At 45.9% G+C, this 20,168-nt stretch overlaps 1 protein-coding gene across 1 annotated transcript in view; it reads right to left on the reverse strand.

Moving 5' to 3' along the window:
• Positions 1-14,239, reverse strand: part of COL18A1 (collagen type XVIII alpha 1 chain) — a 154,351-nt gene extending 140,112 nt beyond the window's left edge. Inside the window, exons 1-2 of the mRNA XM_077932764.1 lie at positions 14,108-14,239; positions 13,935-14,002 (exon numbers count right to left, since the gene is read on the reverse strand). Of these exons, the coding sequence (XP_077788890.1) occupies positions 13,935-14,002; positions 14,108-14,118 (79 nt within the window). The 5' untranslated portion in view covers positions 14,119-14,239. The remainder of the gene's footprint in view (positions 1-13,934; positions 14,003-14,107) is intronic.
• Positions 14,240-20,168: the final 5,929 nt, after the last annotated feature.

A 20,168-nucleotide genomic window follows, 5' to 3' on the forward strand; every position in this document is an offset into this window, starting at 1 on the left:
ACTGTGTGGAGTACTTTGTTTTGGTCTCTCCAGAACCTCCCAACATTCAACTTCTAGCATGATGGGGGAAAGAGGGGTATTTTCCTTATCCACTATCCCCATACTATATACAGTGGTACCTCGAATTAAGAACTTAATTCGTTCTGGAGGTCTGTTCTTAACCTGAAACTGTTCTTAACCTGAAGCACCACTTTAGCTAATGGGGCCTCCTGCTGCCGCCGCACCGCCAGACCACGATTTCTGTTCTCATCCTGAAGCAAAGTTCTTAACCTGAGGTACTATTTCTGGGTTAGAGAAGTCTGTAACCTGAAGTGTATGTAACCTGAAGCGTATGTAACCCAAGGTACCACTGTATATATATTTATTATGTCCTCCTAAACTAAAAGGCCCCCAAAATTGTAGATTTCCCTTTTCCTCTTAGTAAAATTATTTTGGTTGCTCTTTTTTGGAAGCACAGCCATCATAAATATTTACAGTATTCCAAGTGTGGTTGCACCATAAATTAGTATAAATACATTGTGATGTTGTCTGTTTTATTTTCATTCCCTTTCCTAATTATTCCCAACATGGAATTCACTTTCCTCACAGCTGCCACATGCTGGGTAAACATTTTCATTCAGCTATCCACTACAAGATATCTTTCCTGGTCAGTTACCACCAGTTCAGATCCTATCGGTATATACCGTATTTTTCGCTCTATAACACGCACCTGACCATAACACGCACGTAGTTTTTAGAGGAGGAAAACAAGAAAAAAAATATTCTGAATCAAATGTTGTACTAAACTATTTATTAAACAACCGGTAAAGCAGAATCATATTACAACCATGTAAAGTGAACAGCAGTCAACAGTGAACAGCATTAAGAACCATCATCACTGTCATTAACAAATGAAGAGAGAATTTTAGGTTCGAGTACTCTTCTAGTCTTCTGTGAACCCCAAGAACTCATCAGTGCCAGAGTCAGAATTTATGAAGTTCAGCTCCTCACAATCACTGGCATCACTTTCTTCGCCATCTTCATATAAAATGTCATCTTCTTTTGAATCCAAACCATTGCTAATGCCACATTTCTTGAATGACTGTGCAACGATTTCCTCCTTCACCGAGTGCCATGATGTTTTCACCCATTCACAAACTTGAGTGATAGTGGGCCTCTTCATTCGTCCAGTAGGTGTCAGATCATGATTACCAGCAGCCATCCATTTGTTCCACTCTTCTCGCATAAAGACCTTAAATGGCTTGTTGATGGAAACGTCGAGAGGTTGCAACTGGCTGGTAAGACCTCCAGGAATTACAGCTAGATGAGTCTTCGCTTCTTTAAAACACTTTTTTGTACTTTCACTAATATGTGCTCTAAACTGGTCCAGTACTAATAAGGCAGGTTTTTTCAAAAGCCCTCCAGGACGTTTGGACCACACTTTTTCAACCCATACTCTCATTCCATTTTCGTCCATCCATCCTTTCTCATGAACATGTACAACAATTCCTCGTGGAATCACTTCTTTTGGAAATGTTTTCCTTTTGAAAATTAACATGGGTGGCAATTTGGTGCCGTCTGCACAGCAAGACAACACAACCGTGTAATGGGTTTTCTCATGTCCAGAGGTTTTCACAGCAATAGTTTTGGCACCTTTCAGATCCACAGTCCTATTAGATGGCACATCAAAGGTTAGCGGGACTTCATCCATATTCCCAATCTGGCCAATTTCAAATCCATTTCTCTTCCTAGCATCAATTACAAATTTATGAAAAGACAGAATCTTTGATTCATATTCTTCTGGCATTTTTTGTGCAATTCTAGTTTTCGTGCGCATAGAAAGGCCACATCGCTTCATAAATCTGTAGCACCATGATGGTGAGCCAGTAAAATCATGAATGCCTTTCTCTAAAGCAATGCGTTTGGCTTCATATATTATCATTTTTGTGGAGACTGTGATGCCATTATTCCGGTGATGTGTGATCCATTCTTTCATGGCCACGTCCAACTGTGGCCACTTTGCAGCATGTCCACGAAAAGTGTGCTTATTTTTATCTGCTTTTTGCAGCTGATCCTCCTGTTTCCTCCAATCTCTTATCATTCTTTCTGTTGGAGGTGGCCCAAAATGTCTCTCTGCTGCTCTGTTTCCATGCTCCTTAGCATATTTTACTACTTCTAGTTTAAAAGGAATTTTATATGCTAGTCTTCTCTGCTTTATCATCCTTATCAGAACGGGGGAGGTTTTCTGCAAGAAAATACAGTTTTCTGCAAGAAAATGATGAAGGAACTGTCAGTAATGTATGGTACGGTATATCCAATACAGTGATGAAGGAAGGGGGGGGGGGAGCTCACATTTCTCCTAGGCAAAGCAGCCAACTCCTATAGGCCTAGGTGCCTCCCCCCCCCATTAATATTTGAGGGAGTCATCCTCCCCCCATGCTGATGGGCATTGCTATTCATATAAGGTACCAGTGTGCATGCACTTTGTCTTGAGATCATTGCAGTCTGTGAGGTGGGGCTTACCTGTACCTGCCCCCCCCCCATATTTTATTGAAGTTGGAAGAGGGAGGGAGAGCTCACATTTGTCCTAGGCAAAGCAGCCAATTCCTATGGGCCTAGGTGCCTTCCCCCCCCCCATTAAATATTTGAGGGAGTCATCCCCCACTCCCCATTGTGGTATGTGAGGTGGGGCTTACCTGGCTGCCCCCCAATATTGTTTGAAGTTGGAAGAGGGAGGGAGGGAAGGAAGAGAGAGGGGGAACTCACCTTTGTGCAGCTGCCTTGCCTCGAATGAGAGCAGAAAGAGGAGGAGACGCAGGGACACGAGCCTTGTAAGCCGCTTTGTTTGAATTTACCGGTGTGGTGCTGGGGGATGGACGGAAGGGGATGCCCTCTTTGTCCCTCCTTCCGGCTCATTGTAAAGATAGCAGAGTAAGAGCTGCTTACATGTGTGTAAGGGAGAGCCATAGAGCAGGCAGACACTGAGAAAGAGAGGCTGTCTTCCTTCTCCGACCCTGGCGCTCAGCTGTTGCCGGCTTCCGAGCTGCCTCTCTTCTCCCACCTCGCCAAAAACCATAGAGCAGGCAAGCAGGCAGAGACTCTGCGCTCAGCTGTTGCAGGCTTCCCAGCGACAGGAGAGGGCAAGCTGCCTTGCCGGCTTCTCAGCGACGGGGGAGGGGAAGACAGGCTGCTGGAAAGCCATAGAGCAGGCAAGCAGGCAGGCTTCCCAGCGACAGGAGAGGGCAAGCTGCCTTGCCGGCTTCTCAGCGACGGGGGAGGGGAAGACAGGCTGCTGGAAAGCCATAGAGCAGGCAAGCAGGCAGGCTTCCCAGCGACAGGAGAGGGCAAGCTGCCTTGCCGGCTTCTCAGCGACGGGGGAGGGGAAGACAGGCTGCTGGAAAGCCATAGAGCAGGCAAGCAGGCAGGCTTCCCAGCGACAGGAGAGGGCAAGCTGCCTTGCCGGCTTCTCAGCGACGGGGGAGGGGAAGACAGGCTGCTGGAAAGCCATAGAGCAGGCAAGCAGGCAGGCTTCCCAGCGACAGGAGAGGGCAAGCTGCCTTGCCGGCTTCTCAGCGACGGGGGAGGGGAAGACAGGCTGCTGGAAAGCCATAGAGCAGGCAAGCAGGCAGGCTTCCCAGCGACAGGAGAGGGCAAGCTGCCTTGCCGGCTTCTCAGCGACGGGGGAGGGGAAGACAGGCTGCTGGAAAGCCATAGAGCAGGCAAGCAGGCAGGCTTCCCAGCGACAGGAGAGGGCAAGCTGCCTTGCCGGCTTCTCAGCGACGGGGGAGGGGAAGACAGGCTGCTGGAAAGCCATAGAGCAGGCAAGCAGGCGGACACGCTGCGCTCCTCCCGCCTGCATTCGCTCCATAACACGCACTCACATTTCCCTTTGTCTTTTAGGGGGGAAAAACTGCGTGTTATGGTCCGAAAAGTACGGTATGTGAAGATAGGATTTTTTGCCCCAATGTGCATCATTTTGTACTTGTTTGCACTTTCTAGTATGCAGGTGATATACAACTGGAAGGGATTAACCTGCTAGGTAACACTAACATAAAAAAAATCTTTGCATGAGGGTTCTTCACATTCAGCATCAGGAATGTGAGGTATTTCTGATCTTCACACATGTGCTTTTCCAAGTGCTGAAAATGCTAAAGAGCCATTTAGTACTCTATGCTTTTTCTTTGTGGAAATAACAGTTCCACATTAGAAAGCCAAATGAGACAGTGCCACACAGACAGAGACAATGGGAGGAATTCAATGTCTCTCCTCATTTTGGCATGCCAGACAAAACAATCTCCACTCTCCTCCCCACCACCATGCACTCTTCAAGTGTTCTTCTGACTCTCCCCAGAGCTAGTTTGGAGGACAGAGAGTTCTCTTGTGCATGTGGAAGTCTTTGCACAGAGGGCTTCCGCTGACAAGACTCATTAGTTGACTCTTGCCCATTATGTCTAGCCAGAAGTACATGTCCACAACATCCACAATGAACCAATCTAGAAGGATAGCTCCCTACCATTCACTGTGGCGAATTGGTATTTTGGGGCCCCGCTAATTGATTTATTGGTCCTCAATTAGCTACGCATGGCCGCCCACACACTTCCCTGCGAGACTCTGCTCCGTCTCCAGCAGCTCTTCAGTCACGCCTTAGCAGAGATACGCACAGCGGTGATGAAACTGTCACGTCCTTCACTTAGCTTCTAAACAAACACAGAGTCCAGGTTTGTCCATTTCAGCTCTTTATTCCGACATTCCCCCAGGAATCTCCTGGGCTCCTTTCAGCCATTACCGGCTACGTCTTTCTCCCTCAAAGACCAGAGGGGAACAGAACAGAAACTCCTCCCAGACTCCTCCCAGCTTCTACTGCTGACGTCTGAATGTTGAGGCATCATGGGAACTTCTTAACCAGTTAAGTTCCAAACTTCACACCCCCTCTATGCCTCGCATTCTGACAAGACCCTTTTGAGTTCAACACCTTCCCCTTTGCCTTGTGCCACTTCCCGGCATCTTTCCCAGGCACCTGTTGAACCCCTTCAACATTCCCAGAATCACACTGTGCGACACTTTTCCACGCACCTGTGATCTGATACCCTACTGACCCTTTAGGGCCAGCAGTTGTGTCTTCTCCGTCAGACTCTTCCCCCTCTGACTTGACACCCTGTTTGTGAGCTTTCTCCATTACCGGAGATGAAGCCTCACACCTGGACACTCCTTTCACAACCCTTGGAGATGCCCAAACCTGCCCTGAACCCTGACCCTGGACTTGGTCCCCATCACCGGGTTTGAACCCTGATTCTGGACCTGGTCCCCGTCACCGGGCTCAGCCACAGCCTCCCTTCTCCTTTGAGAAGACTTTGCACCCGTCACCTGGTGACGTATTCCCTTTTCCTTGAAACACTCCTCCAGAGCAGACCCAGTAAACTGTGACCCTCGGTCGCTCTTGAACCCTTGCACCCTGGTGGAAAAACCTTAGTTCCACCTCCGCAACCCAATCCTTGATCAGTTGCGCCACCTCCCCCTGTGATTTGAGAGAGAGACACCAGCCAACCTGGCTGTGACCATCTGTCAGCAATGGCACATACCTGGCCCCACCCAGACTCTCACACCTCATGGGTCATGACAGATCTGTGTGAACAAGCTCAAAAGCTTCCTTGGCTACCCTCCCAAACCCGGGAAAACCAAGCACCTTTACACCTTTGCATGCCCTGCACCCTTGGGACCTCCCACATTTCCGGAGTTTGTACCCTTTTGTGCACCTGTGCAACTTTTGCACATGACTGGGAACCTTAGCACACTGCACCTGTGCATTACCAGCATTCCCACCACCCTCCAGAGGTGTCTCCAGAACAAAGAAAGTGTTCTTGCTCTTCGCTTTTGACCCGTTGTCGCCCCCCTCTGAAAATGGAACAGGTGTCATTTTCAAAGCACATTTTTGAACCCCTGCGTCATTAGAGCAGATACAGATAACCGACAACAATTCAGTCCCGGCACAACAATTGTTCCTGTTGAAAACAGCCCTGCAGTTCCGCAGTTTGCCTATCAGGTGCTGCCTGATAGCAGAAACCAAAACACCCAGCGTGTCACTGTGTCCTGGCTGGAGTTGTTCTCCACAGTTGCCATGGAAGCAACAAACGTCCCGATGCCTCTGTCCTTGGCAGCGTCCGAAACCGCAACATCCTGCGTTGCTCTGAAGACTGGACTTATCTCAGAGTTCCCAGACACCTCTGCAGCACGTAACTCCCGCTGCAGCAGATGGCTGACCTTGAAGTCTGTAGCTGTGTCCTGTTTCCCAGGCTTCGACTTTCGACGCAAACATCTCTTGGCAGCCTTTGGAAAAAGAGGCTTTTCTGTGCTTTTACTGCTCACCGCCCCCCCTCTGCTCCCAGGGCTCCCAGGACGCTTTCCTGCACCCCCAGTGGTAGGTAAAGGGCTCCCAGCAGCTTGCCTCTCTCCAAGCTCCTCACGCAGACACGTTGAACTCCAGTGGAAAATCACTGCCTTGGGCTCCTCCCGCTGGCCTCCTTCTCCTTCTTCCGGAAAAGCACTCCTTGCCAGCTTTGCCCCCTCTGAACCTCCACTTCATTCCAGCAGGCTCTTAAACTTGCCTTTGGAATTCTTCCCCCCCCCCGACCTGCTCAGCAGCACTCCTTGTGGCTAAAGCATCAGGGGCAGGGGCTCCAGCCGTCTCTAGGCTTTTGTATTCCTTCTCCAGGGCTCTGGCCTTTTGCTGAAGCTTCCCAGCAAATGCAGCACAATCCCAGATAGCCCTTTCGCCCCCCCTCTGGGGCCCACAGCCCTTCCCAGCTGTGCACCGGCTCTCACGAAGGTGGTCAGCGCCATCTTGCCTTCTGTCCTGAAGCAGCCATTTCCCGGCCCTTGCTTTCCGCCTCCAGCCTCATAAAACTCCCTGGAGCACTAGCCAAGTGGCCTCTGGCTTCCTGGCACCCAGAACAGTAGACTTCAAATCAGCAGCCAGGTTGCCCAACTTCTTAAAGTGAGCATGGAATGTCCTCCAAGACCTGGCAGCCTGCCATCCTCTTCCGTTCTCCCAAGGGGCCCCAAGCTGTACTTACGGACCAGTTTCAGCTCCTCTGGCTCTCCCTTCCGTGGAGAAACGTTTCCTCAGCAACACAGGCAGCCACTTTGTGTCCTTTTGCCAGCCGCTTTTAAACTCCGCAGCTCTCCTTGCCTTTTAACACCAGGCAAAAAACTCCGCCAAACTCCTGCCGTATTTCTCTGCCTTCGACCGCAGACTTCAGACGCATTCCGGCAGCCTCTTGTGACAGTTTTACAAGCGGTAATTACCCATAACCTGTGGCGAATTGGTATTTTGGGGCCCCGCTAATTGATTTATTGGTCCTCAATTAGCTACGCATGGCCGCCCACACACTTCCCTGCGAGACTCTGCTCCGTCTCCAGCAGCTCTTCAGTCACGCCTTAGCAGAGATACGCACAGCGGTGATGAAACTGTCACGTCCTTCACTTAGCTTCTAAACAAACACAGAGTCCAGGTTTGTCCATTTCAGCTCTTTATTCCGACATTCCCCCAGGAATCTCCTGGGCTCCTTTCAGCCATTACCGGCTACGTCTTTCTCCCTCAAAGACCAGAGGGGAACAGAACAGAAACTCCTCCCAGACTCCTCCCAGCTTCTACTGCTGACGTCTGAATGTTGAGGCATCATGGGAACTTCTTAACCAGTTAAGTTCCAAACTTCACATTCACTGAGTATGCTTTCCAGCACCATCTTGCATCAGAGGAAAAGGGAGAGAGGCAATTTTCAGCCATTCCCCTTCCTTCTAGCAATCACTCCCCCCCAAAAAACACCCAAATCCCATCCCGTTCCCAACACTCTGGAGCAGATGGGGGGGTGAGGGGCTGTAGGGGGGGAAGCAGTGAAAGTTTCTGCCCTCCTGGCTCCACTGTTGGAACCTCTGCTGGATCAAAATGCCTTTTGTTCAGCTGAGACACTGTTAGATACAACCCATTGCTGGCAGAGAGAGACTACAGTAGGGAAAACACAGGACTGTCTGCAAGAACTACAGAGTAGGAACAGAATAGATGTCTACTAATTAGTTAATACAGGGGGGCTCAATACAACACATCCCTGCATTAGAAGATGTGCAAGAACTTATTTAAAAGATATAGCACCCCAGAAAAGCTCCACACAATTAGGCTTTCACCACTAAATTACATTTCAATCTTCTCCTTCATATTTGGTAATAATTAAACAAATATGAACAAAGGTACAATGCATGGAGAACAGCAAAAGGAATGTCACTCAGTATGTATGTACACAACAGTCTACTGACAAGGTGACCATTACATCACCAACCAGGCATTTTGTAGCTGCCCTTTATAGTCTATTCAGAGCATAGTTCTGCGGACTGTCAATGCAAATTGCACATAGTTTCACAGCAATACAGAAGAAACTATACTGGTTCTTTCATTGATTTTACATGAATCTTGAGACTGCATAAAGCGCAACAATCAGAATGTCACCATTTCAAAAGCACAGCTCATATTGCACACATCAAAATCTCTCAGGAGCCATTTAAGATAATTTAATTTTATCCTGTTGAGAAACAAGATACCAGTGGCCAATGCCTTAGGTAAATCCAAAAGTGCATTTGGAGGCAGATTGATTATCAAACGCTGCACATGTTCACATCCAATGCCCTTTTAATAATAATAATAAAGTATATGAAGAACATAAACAGTTTAATTACACCGCAATTTTTCAGCAGATCAGTATTGAGCAGTATACTGATCTGGATAGGCTCTTATCTTGCCACCCTTCATCAGCTGAGATCCCAGGGCACTTTACAATGCAGACATCAAAACATTAAGCTCCCTTTTTATCTCATTGTTTGTCCAAAAAGTGCAAGTTAACCCACAACTCCTTCTTTGTTTGGTGATGGATCTCCATTGAGCACTTTAAGATAATGATCTGATTCCCACATGAACCATGTCAGTCTAGAATTTGTCTGAAATATTGCACACATATAAGCTTCAGAAGATACCACATTACAACAAGCAGAATGTTGGTGGAATTGTATGTAAGGCACTGCTTTCCTCTGATGACAACTGAAGCTGATTAAGTGACATCAGCCAAAGGTAAATGGTAAACTTTCATTTAGGTAAAGTTTTACTTCTTTCTGTTCCTGCAACATATCTAGATTGTATTTCAGTTCCATGTGATGCTTTTCATTACAGATGCATTCTGTTAAAACAGTTCTCCTTGCCAGAGCTTTCAGAAGCCTTTCTCCTTTCCATCACTCCATCCATTTCCATCCCCACTTCCCAGTCCTCCTTCTCACTTTAGATCCCCTTCCCCATATGTCACTACAAGCCCCTGCCCCCAACAAATTATGTAGTAGTTACACCCACCCACCACCTCTGTCTCACTCACAAAAAATGTGGAACTAGAAGTGATAGCTGGAGAAGATAGGTGGAGAACAAGAAGGGGCCTTCTTGGAGGGCCTAGGTGATCAAAAATTAAATATGGCAGCCTATGTGGGTGTTCTATTATTTTTACATTCTAATAAAGCACAGACATTTTGCTTAAATTGCAAGTCCATCTATCTGTCAAAGTATGCTGCTAGGGTTGAGAGTTTTGAATCCAGCCTACTGTCCAGATTCAGTTTCCTACCCGTTTTAAACAAACCATCGTTAACATTAACCACAATGTTTCAGTCTGCAGAAGCAACAAACCACTGTAAAGGAAAATAGCTGAACTCCTCCTGGCAATGCCACAGAAGGGCAGAGAAGGTTCACCTGATCCTATTCACATCACTTCAGCCTATGCAGTCAGTACCTTTGATGGTGATAATCCTTTCAACACTATCAGTTTAGTCAAGGACAGGCTCTCCACATATGAACTGACCTGGAGCCTGCAATCATTATCTGAAGCCCTTCTTCGTGTGCCTCCTCCATGAGTGGTCTGGAGGGGGCAACAAGAGAAAGGGCCTTTTCTGTGGTAGCTCCCCATTTGTGGAATGCTCTCCCCAGGGAGGCTCGCTGCTGCCTTCACTATATAGCTTTAGGAGCCAGGCAAAAATGTTTCTCTATAACTAGGCCTTGGGATGATTAACATTCAATAGCCTTTTAAATGTGTTTGTGGGAGGGGGAATTTGTTTCGTTTCGTTTTCATTTTGTATTTTGTGTTCTCATGTTGCATTTTTATATTGTGAACTGTTCTTTGATCTTCGGATGAAGAATGGTATACAAATTTAATAAATAATAATAACAACTAGATCCAAATTCAGCAATACTCCCATAGTATAATATACAAAGAAGTAGCATCTCCAGGATTTGCTCATAGGGTCACTAACCTTTCTCTTCAACTGATTTGATCTTAACACCTTTTCTCTTGTACACTGTCTTAAGAGACAGAACCTCCTTCTGTAAGTTGAATATTGACAGTCAATTCACACACTGTTATGCCAGAGGATATGAATAAAGTGCTCACCAGCAAGTAACTTCTACAGTTGGCGTAATATAAAATGGGGAAGCACACTCTCATCTGCATTATATACTCTCCAATAATTCCATATTGTAATCTAGAATTGTGAACGGGGCATACATCCATGAAGTTGCTGGTTTTAATTCAAGAGGCTCATGTGGAACTTACTATATACAAAGGAGCCATGAACACACTCTGCATTAAAGGGTACCTGTCATGGAAACCACATATAGCAGAGCTGATGAACCTCTGAGCCTTCAGGTGCTGTTGAACGCAGCCAGCTAGGGATGATGAAAATTGGGAGCCCAGGAACATCTGGACTCTGGATGCCCATCCCTGACCTTATGTGTGTCTTCTCTGCAAACCAATGGGAAACTTAATATGAATGTTTTCTTTCCAAAGCAGAAAGGTTTCAGCCCTGAAGAGATGTGCCCTTAAAAGTTGACCAGCTCAGCTCCAGGGTGGTTTCTTGTTAAACTCTAAGGAGGGCAATGCAGCAGAAAACAGCTGCACAACAATGTCAGCACCAGGAGCTTATCATTTGTATTAATGAAACCTGCCATACAAATATGTGACATTCAACACTTTTTCTTCCTTGGATAGATTGCAAACGCGGAGGAAAGAGAGCGGGAAAACTGCATCTGGCCTCTGCAAACTTTCCTCTCCTTGTCCTAACATGTTCGCTTCGGCTCAATCAAATAGATGTTACCTTTAGAAGTCAGAGAATGAAACAGTCCTAAAGCTCCCATTAAGCAGTGTTAAAGAGGTCTCCCTTCCCTTCCCCCCTACCAGTCAATACAAGCAGGGTCTAATGGAATGTGTGCATTTGTTGACAGAATGCGTCACTCAACAAGGTTCCACTCAAAGACAGTACATGTGGATCACACTTAAGCACCCTAGAGCTTTAAAGCCAAACAATGTTTCACATTTAATAGTTTAACCAATAGTGCAGATACACAAGAGTTTTATTAGCTCATGATTCATGAATAGCCAAAGGCATTTTAAAGAAATCTTAAAAGTGCCTCAGAACACCTGCCTGGCAAACACTTAGGTTCATGTTGTCTCACTGACTTCATGGACTACATTCTCATCAGTGTTTACAGACCAGCTCCTATGTGGATAAAACAATACAGAGGTTATTTCCCTAAAATGTACAAACACTTTTTATTAGCCTTGGTTGACTCCTTTAAAGGCTATCAATATCTAAGTGTCTCTGCAGGGTTCTAGGACTAAATTAGCAAACAGGACACCTGAGCTTTTCTCAGCTTATGCTGCACAGCTGTAGAGCAAATATATTCTCATGGCTTCTTGCACATTTCATCTGTCAAAGGTCTAAAATCTAGATTTCCAGTTATCAGTGTATGGCCAGGTTTCAGATGCAAAAAAGGGTGGAGGAATCCCATCACCTAACAGCTTTGGTCACTATGCACATTTGCACACAACATGCATCACAAATAAGAAGTGGCACAAATAGGAACTAGCCTAAAACATTCATAGAAAACCTTTTACCGGTACTTTATTCTGACAACTCTTCCTTGGACGTTAGTCCTCCAGAGTCCCCAACTCTAAACAGTTTTATGGCACATCTACATGGAGAATCAGAACCATATCCAACACCCAGTTAACACACACCAAGTCCACATACATTTGTAGTTTAGGCTGTGCTGGTTTGCCAACAGACTAAGGTGATGGTGGGAGCCTGCAGCACCTATGCAATCTGAATAAGTGGGTATCTAATGGCACAGCAATTTATTTGTCCATCACCATATATATTGGCTTTTTCAAGTTACATTTCTTTTCCTTCTGGCTGTGCATTGAGCTGAAAGACAGGAAGCTCCTCTGCAGAGATAATTTTAACTAGGATTTCAATGGAACTTGCGCAAGCAAAGCATCTTATGAGCTATAGCCTCAGGGCCACTTCCTAAGACTTTGGGTTTCCAAGTGATGCTAAGAATGCATTTTAGTCTGGAATGTGTCACTTGCAAATGCTAGTAATACAAGACAGAAAGCAGAAAAGAACCAATTCCAAAGTCAAAATATACCTAATATCTAACCAAGATAAGTTTTAAATTCACATTACAGAGATGGGGAATGCAGAAAAGGCATTTTAAACAAGACTCTCATGCCTTTGTCTTAAGATACATTAAAACCCATTATGTAAACTAATTAATATACTTATTTTCTGACTGAAGGCATTAGAGGGAAACTTATGATCAGCTTACTGCATAAAAAAATACATTTTCATACTTGAATGATATGGAGGCGGGGCGAAGTGTCTTCTCCAAGCCTGGTAGGAAGCAGATTGTGGGCAAATCCTTAACTCTGAGCACAGTCTGCTGCAGAGAACCACATTTGGCCAAGGTTGTGTTTGTTTTGCAAGACTGAGAGGAACACCTTTAAATCTTGAAAATCCATACAAAGCAGGGCATGCCCCTGTGCAGTTAGTGTTAGTCAGAACACACATTTTTCACGGAGTAAAGCATCCCAGAGAAGCAGGCTCTTCTGCTCCACAGTTTTAAAAAAGTTTGTATTCTATACCAAAGCAGTTTCTTTCATTAAGAAAAAAAAATCAGTTGAATATTACACAAGAGAAACTTAAATGCTCATTCTAACAGAGCCTCTTAAGTAATTAACCATCACAAGCACCTCTCTCTAGATGCACAGAAAGAAAATAATTCATCGGTCTAGTATAGCCTATTAAGGTGTTATTATGATGTATTAATTCGCAAGCACAAGCAGTAGACTCAAGAAAAGTTTGGCTTCAGCACCTCAGGTGCACTATTTTGGCTAACCATTTAGGATATAAATTCAGGACGGAGCCAGGTGGAACCTAATCATCGGAGCCAACTCCCAGGGGCCGAGGTCCCTTCTGCCCCCCCATAAAATATTTGGGGGATCGGGAGTCCCCAAAGTTGATGGGCCGCACCATTCAAATTGATTATCATGTGATCAATTATGCGGGGGTAGGGTTTATTCCCCCCCCCAATATTATATTAAAGTTGGCACCCATGAACCTCACTATGTCTACTCAGAACAAAGCCCTTATTTATTTCCATGGGATTTACTTGCGGGTAAACCGGGTTAGGAACTGCAACCTGAAGCCGCTCGAAAAAGCGGCATGATGCGCCCCATCAGGGACTTTAGGAAGTTCTGGAAAGGGGGAGGAGGAAGAGGAAGAGCGCCTCCAAGGGAGGCTGCGGCGGAGCGGCCACTTCCCAGCCGCCCCCTGGGAGCAGGCGGCGAACTTCTCGCCGGACCTCCGGGAGGCACCGGGCGCCCTTTGTGCGCTGACAGCCCCTCGGGGCGCAACGCCGGAGGGCAGAGTCCCGGGAAGCCCCCTCGGGTCGCGCATCCTGCAGGCTGGCTGAGATGAGTCCTCCTCGTCCTCCTCCGCCCCCCAGGCACCGGCGGAGGGACAGGCTTCCCCGCGCCCCCCAGAGTCCTTTCCGCCAGGGGGGAAGCAGGAGGTCAGCCCTCGCCGCCTCGCCGCCTTACCTCGCTGGGGCGACGCGGGCGCAGCGAGCAAGACAAAGAGCCCGAGCAGGAGCCGTGGCGGGAGACACCTGCGGGGAAAGGGCAACAGGTTATATAGAGCCAAGCCGAGCCCGCCTTCCCGCCCGCCCAGCCGCGGCCAGCGGGATTCCCGCGCTCCGCTTCGCCCCGCTCACCTGGCGCGCATGGTCGCGGCTGCGCTGCGCTGAGGCGAAAAGAAGCTGCCGCTGCCTCCTCTTGCCGGGGCAGCAAGTTCTGAGCAGGACTCGCCTCCCAGGGCGCGCTCGCTCGCTCGCTCGGTCCGGCGGCCGCGGGGTCCTAGCGCCGCACCGTGTCTAGCGGAGCAGGGGGCGCCTTGAGTTCCCCCTCATCACCCAGTGCCGGATTTGCCTATAAGCTAAACAAGCTATAGCTTAGGGCCCCACTCTCCCAAAAATATATATACTTCTTCTTAGTTGTATTTCACTATTAATATACTTCTTCTTAATTGTATTTCAGTTGATAAAATACGTATTTTGTTACGTGCAAATGGCTTTAGATACCTATTAGGTCCATAAATTACCAAATAGCATATATTCAACACAAAAAACAGCGACAATTTGTTGTTGACAAAGGACAGCTGGACATACAAAGGGCCCCATTACCTAGCTAAGGGCCTCATCAAACCTAAATCCGGCCCTGATCTCAACCAAGGGCTAGCAAAGATGGGGGGGCTGCATCCAGAAGGCGGCGCCTATGCTAAGAGGTTGCCAGTGACCAAGAGATCCACCTGCTGCTTTCTACTCCAACCATGAGCAGGGGAAATCCTCAAGAAGGGGCATGATGCAGAGACTTTTCTCCGGTTCCCTGACCCTCAGCATGTATTAAGGGTGCCACAGAATCCATGAGGTTTAAATGCACATCACATCATCTCTCCATCTTCCTTCTGGACAAGCAAGAGGTTCAGGGACATATTCCAGCCTGGCAAAAGCACTTGAGGAGGGTGTGGGGCAGTGCCAGTGAGGGGGGTGTAACGGGGTGGAGGTAAAGGGGGGCTGTCTGGGGAGAGACTCCATGTCAACATTTGACCCTCAGGTCTGCGATTCCTCACCCTTGCTCATGCTCATGAGCACCACAGCACCTTCTAGCAAATTAAAGCCATAAGTTACGTATGTGTTGTGCAGTTCCTTCATGTGCCTCCTACCAATCCATATCACTGGATCCCTCCAGGGATTTGAAAGAAAGTTTTCTACATTCTGTCTATGATCACATACCCACCTGTCTCCCATTCACAGGTGTAAGCATGAGGGGACAGCTGCCCCCCAAATCAATAAAAATACTTAACTGAGGTTCTGTCCCCCTCCCCCAAAAAAGCCTGCCCCCCCCAAAAAAAAAATCCTAGCTATGCCAAGCCACCACTGCCATCTTTTCTTTTTAACTCAAAACCTCCAAGCTCTCTTACTTCATAGGCGCAGTGCTCCATCTTCCTGGGCAGTTGCCCATTTCTGTGCCTTCCCCTCAGTGGGGTGATCAGAACTATAAACATTCCAAATTACAGCTCATTAGTTTGTGGTGGGAATGCTGAAGTCCCAGTTTGCATCATTTTGCACTTCAACTGCCATTCTGTTGTCCATTCACCCAGTTCACAATTTATGAATAAGTTAATTGGGGGACTCCAGTGTTTACTCCCTCTTAATATGGAAAAGTGGCTCATATTCTATGCTTCCTCTCTTGGCTGGTTATTGACATACACTTGCCCACTTATCCCATCCTACAATACTTCCTTGTGTTTCTCAGCCTCACTACCTGTTCTTTTTACCTTTGTTTTTATTACATTATTTATGTTAACTACTCTAGGACCTGGTGGCAAAGGGTGGTATACAAAACTCTTAAATAAAGTGATAAATATTTCAGCCACTCTTTCCTGCCCCTCCCCGTCCTTACCTCACTTACCTCTTAAGCTCTCTTTTTACCACAACAGTTAGCATGTCCATTTCTGTTCCATGACATCATAGTAGCTCAACCAATTATAAAAGAAGAGGCTTGCAGACACACCACAATTTCTTACATAAACAGAAGGTGCCTGATATGTTGTAGAGTTATGTGGTGCCCAATGCCTTTGCAGGAGCACAAATTCCTGAACTTGGGGTTTGAGAGCATCAAACCAAGATTCAATTTATGCACCAACAACTACTTCTGGCCAAAGAAGAGAATTACAGGGAAACCACCCATATTACAAGGGAGCCTCTTGACAGGAATAAACTCCTCATCCATGTCAAGATAGGCCAGACTTCCTCACTTATCTGAGCAACAAGGGAACTACAATAGTCTACATTGCCTTTGCATACACATGCCCAAAATTGTAGGCATGGAAGTTTTTTTTAGCAAGTTCTGTTTTTTAGCTCAGGTCAGAACCTGTTCCATTGTATGCAAGCTGCTTGGAACAGTCCCTTCTCATGGTATTAGCAGCATCACTTCTGTACATCAGACGGTAAGTTATGTCTAGTATCATAAATATTGGAACCTCTTTGACATCATTTCCCCTGGAAATAAAGTCCTAGATTGGCTGTGCTATTTATTACACTGACATCTGCTGGTAGGGTCCTTCTTCTGCATGTGTTTGAAGAGGCTCATTACAACAATTCTCCCTGAAAAGTTGAACAGAACCTACTAAGGATGTTTTCCCCCATGCATTTTATTCTTGCAGCAACCCTGTTAGGTAGGTTAGCCTGAAAGAAGGTGACCAGTAAATTTCCACTAAACCTCATGGCTGAGTGGGGATTTGAACCTGGGTCTCCCCTGTTCTAATTCACCACTGTACTCTTCAGAACAATGTAATACCTTTGTTTGTTCAAGATCAATATAATACAGGAAAATAAGTTATCTTTTGTTTTGTTTTTAAAAAAATATAATCCAAATATTATAGTACAGTACTTGAGTTTCAGTGAGCACAAGTCCAAAGAAAGTTAGGAAAACAAAGTGTCAACAAAATAAACAGGGTTTAAGCAGCGCAACAAGACACCCCAAACATTTAAATTCCAATACTTTCAGTCACACGCAAGCTAGTTATCTGTATTGCACCCTCTGCATTTTCAGCACAGATCGCAGGGTGGGTATTTCTAGAATCTAGATGAAGAGAATTGGGACCTAATCTATTCCAGATTTCCAAATGATGACAGGTTTGAATGCTACTTAAGATGTTTTCGCAATTGACTTAAATGTGCTATGGATTTCTTTTGTCTATAAATGCTACATTGACAGGGAGCAGGTGGCGCTGTGATCTAAACCACTGAGCCTCTTGGGCTTGCTGATCAGAAGGTTGGCAGTTCAAATCCGCGTGAACTCCCATTGCTCTGTTCCAGCTTCTGCCAACCTAGCAGTTCGAAAGCACACCAGTGCAAGTAGATAATTAGGTACTGCTGCGGTGGGAAGGTAAACAGCGTTTCTGTGTGCTCTGGTTTCCGTCACATATTCCATTGCTCCAGAAGTGGTTTAGTCATGCTGGCCACATGACCTAGAAAGCTGTCTGGCTACCTTGGCCTGAAGCAAGATGAGCACTGCACCGCACAGTTGCTTTTGACTGGACTTAACCATCCAGGGGTCCTTTACTTTTTTTATATTGACCAGAATGTACGTTCAATTAAAAAATGTCTTTCATCCATTTTATAGTGCACATTATTTAGAATAATTGCATTCCCAGCCAAAAGCATGATCCTAAGTATGTTCACTGAGAGGTCCTACTCGGTTCAATACTCAAGTACATGTGCTTAGGCTTGTAATTTAAGAATGCAATCCTATCTACACAGTAGGACTCACTTCTGAGTAAAGATGGACAGAAGTGTACTATAAGGCTTTGTTTGCCTTGCAGAGGATCCTGGTTGAACTATGTACAATTTTGGTTTGTACACAGTGGCACAACTTCCAGATCTTCCCAGAACAAATGGCATACACTTAGCTTCAAGCTACAGATGTCTCAGATCATGCTGAATCACACTAACCAACCTCGTTGCAGACAAGGCCTTACTTTTGAAAGCAGTTGTTGTGCAATGTGTGGGACACATGTTCCCTCCTCTAATTTTAATCCCCTCCTTCCTAATCCAAGAGAGGCCGGTGCTTGCCTAGGGCCTCTGAATGGAAGCTTTTTTACATGACAATAATAATTGTTGTCTGTGACCCTGAGCTGATCACAGAATGCCAGCTCATACCAAAAGAACGCCAAGCCTGGCTAAGCTAAAATCAAATCCTTCCTCTGCCTCCCCCACCTCTTCTCCCTTTACTTTGCTGGCACAAGGAAATGTGAAGACTCTTACAAAACATCAAAGCAGGAAGGTCAAAGCCTGCTACTCTTTTTATTAACTTCAGTCATTCAGATAACCATTATGGCCAGCCTGTGAAATGAGAGTGTTGGATTCTTCGTGTTGTGGTTTGGGTGGGTTATGCAGCTTTGCAGTCTCTTGCCTGATGTGAGTGGTTCAACACAGGAATTCAAATGTCTACAGAGAAACACTCAGCCCACCAGTTTAATGACCTAGGCAGCACAAGGGAGCTAGCCAAAACCTTTTTTGTGTGTGTGTGTGTGTGTGTGTGTGCAAATAACGCTCTTTTTCTTCAACAGGATCTAAACCACCCAGGTAGTAACATTAGTGAATGCATACGCTGCGGAGCATCTATATGTTTTTTCCGCTTAATCAACATTTGCTGTTCATGGTGTTATTCCAATACTAACAACCAAACAAAAACAGATGATAGAAACAAGCTAGGCATTATAGAACTAGAATTTTTCTCTACAACATAATTACATACATATACTCGGTACTGAATCTGTGAGGTGAAATAATAAATTAAAACTAGCAGTGTAAAGAACGGAAGGGAAGACCATTTTTGCTCGAACAAAATAAGAGGGCACAGAGATTTATGACAGTCTGATTTTGTTAGTCATTCTACAAGTGAGGCCTATTTTAAGCTAAGATATCTAATTGTTCCAACAGTAGGTAAATGTTTTTTTCAGATACTACAACGAATTATATAGAAGTGACATTGTTGTAATCAAAGCAGCCCCATTAAGTTTTAGCAAAATCCTTCTGAAGATGAATAATAAAAAAGAGCACTCTAACATATCCCTGGAAAGAATAGTTAATCTGGTCTAGTGAACGATAGCACAAGAACCTTCTTGTGCAGTGTAGCTATAGAGGAGGATTAAAGGAGCCTAATGTAGAACCATATTTTGTAACTCATTTCAAATTTCTCTGCAACGGGGAAATTACCTATTGTGCCACATTTGGCAAGGTTCCATCTGCTTTGCAAGTGTTTCGAGACTGAGCTGAGAGACATATGCAGCCAGAACTTAAGTTTAAGTTGACAAGAGGTAAAATGGAATAACTTTAAACTAGTGGCAGGGTTCTTTTTGAGGAGTATTGAACAAGATGCTCTCAGAAGGCACATCTTTCTGCTGTCACCACTGCCCATTCACTTGACCTCTCCCCTTATGCCCAATCAATAGAGGCACAAGGAAGAGAGAGAACAAGGTGAGTGGAAGTGGCTTCTTCTCCTTGCTGCTGTCACTGCTCACTTGTGATCAAGCAGCAACAGCAAGGAGGACGACAAGTCAGGGGGCTCCTGGAGCTGGCAGTGTCCCCTACTAGGATATGGATGGTGATGATTATGATGATTTATTACTTATACCTTGCCCATCTGACTAGGTTGCCCTAGCCACTCTGGGGGGCCTCCAATATAATAAAAACGCAACAAAACATCAAACATTTAAACTTCCCTATACAGGGCTGCCTGTAATGGCCTCAGAAAGTTGTACTGTATAGCTATTTAGCTCCTTGACATCTGATGGGAGGGCTTTCCACAGGGCAGGTGCCACTATTGAGAAGGCCCTCTGCCTGGTTCTCTGTAACTTCGCTTCCTGCAGTGAGGGAGCCACCAGAAGGCCCTCATAGCTAGATCCCAGTGTCCAGGCTGAACAATGGGGGTGGAGATGCTCCTTCAGGTATATAGGGCCAAGGCCATTTAGAGCTTTAAAGGTCATCACCAACATTTTTAATTGCGCTCAGCAGGTGCCCAGTCATGCTGACTCCTGAGACCAGCCCTGCTTAAAACAAACAAGCCCACAAGATAAATGCACAAAGTAAGAAGAAGTATCCTCCAGGTTGTCTTAACAACAGTGCCATAACAAAACCAGAGCCATTAGCAGCAACCCTATGCTTCAGCAAAGTTGTATTCTGAGGTAATATCAGTAATGGTGGACAGCTT

This window comes from Podarcis muralis, chromosome 1, assembly GCF_964188315.1.
Source record: "Podarcis muralis chromosome 1, rPodMur119.hap1.1, whole genome shotgun sequence".
Classification (NCBI taxonomy): Eukaryota; Metazoa; Chordata; class Lepidosauria; order Squamata; family Lacertidae; genus Podarcis; species Podarcis muralis.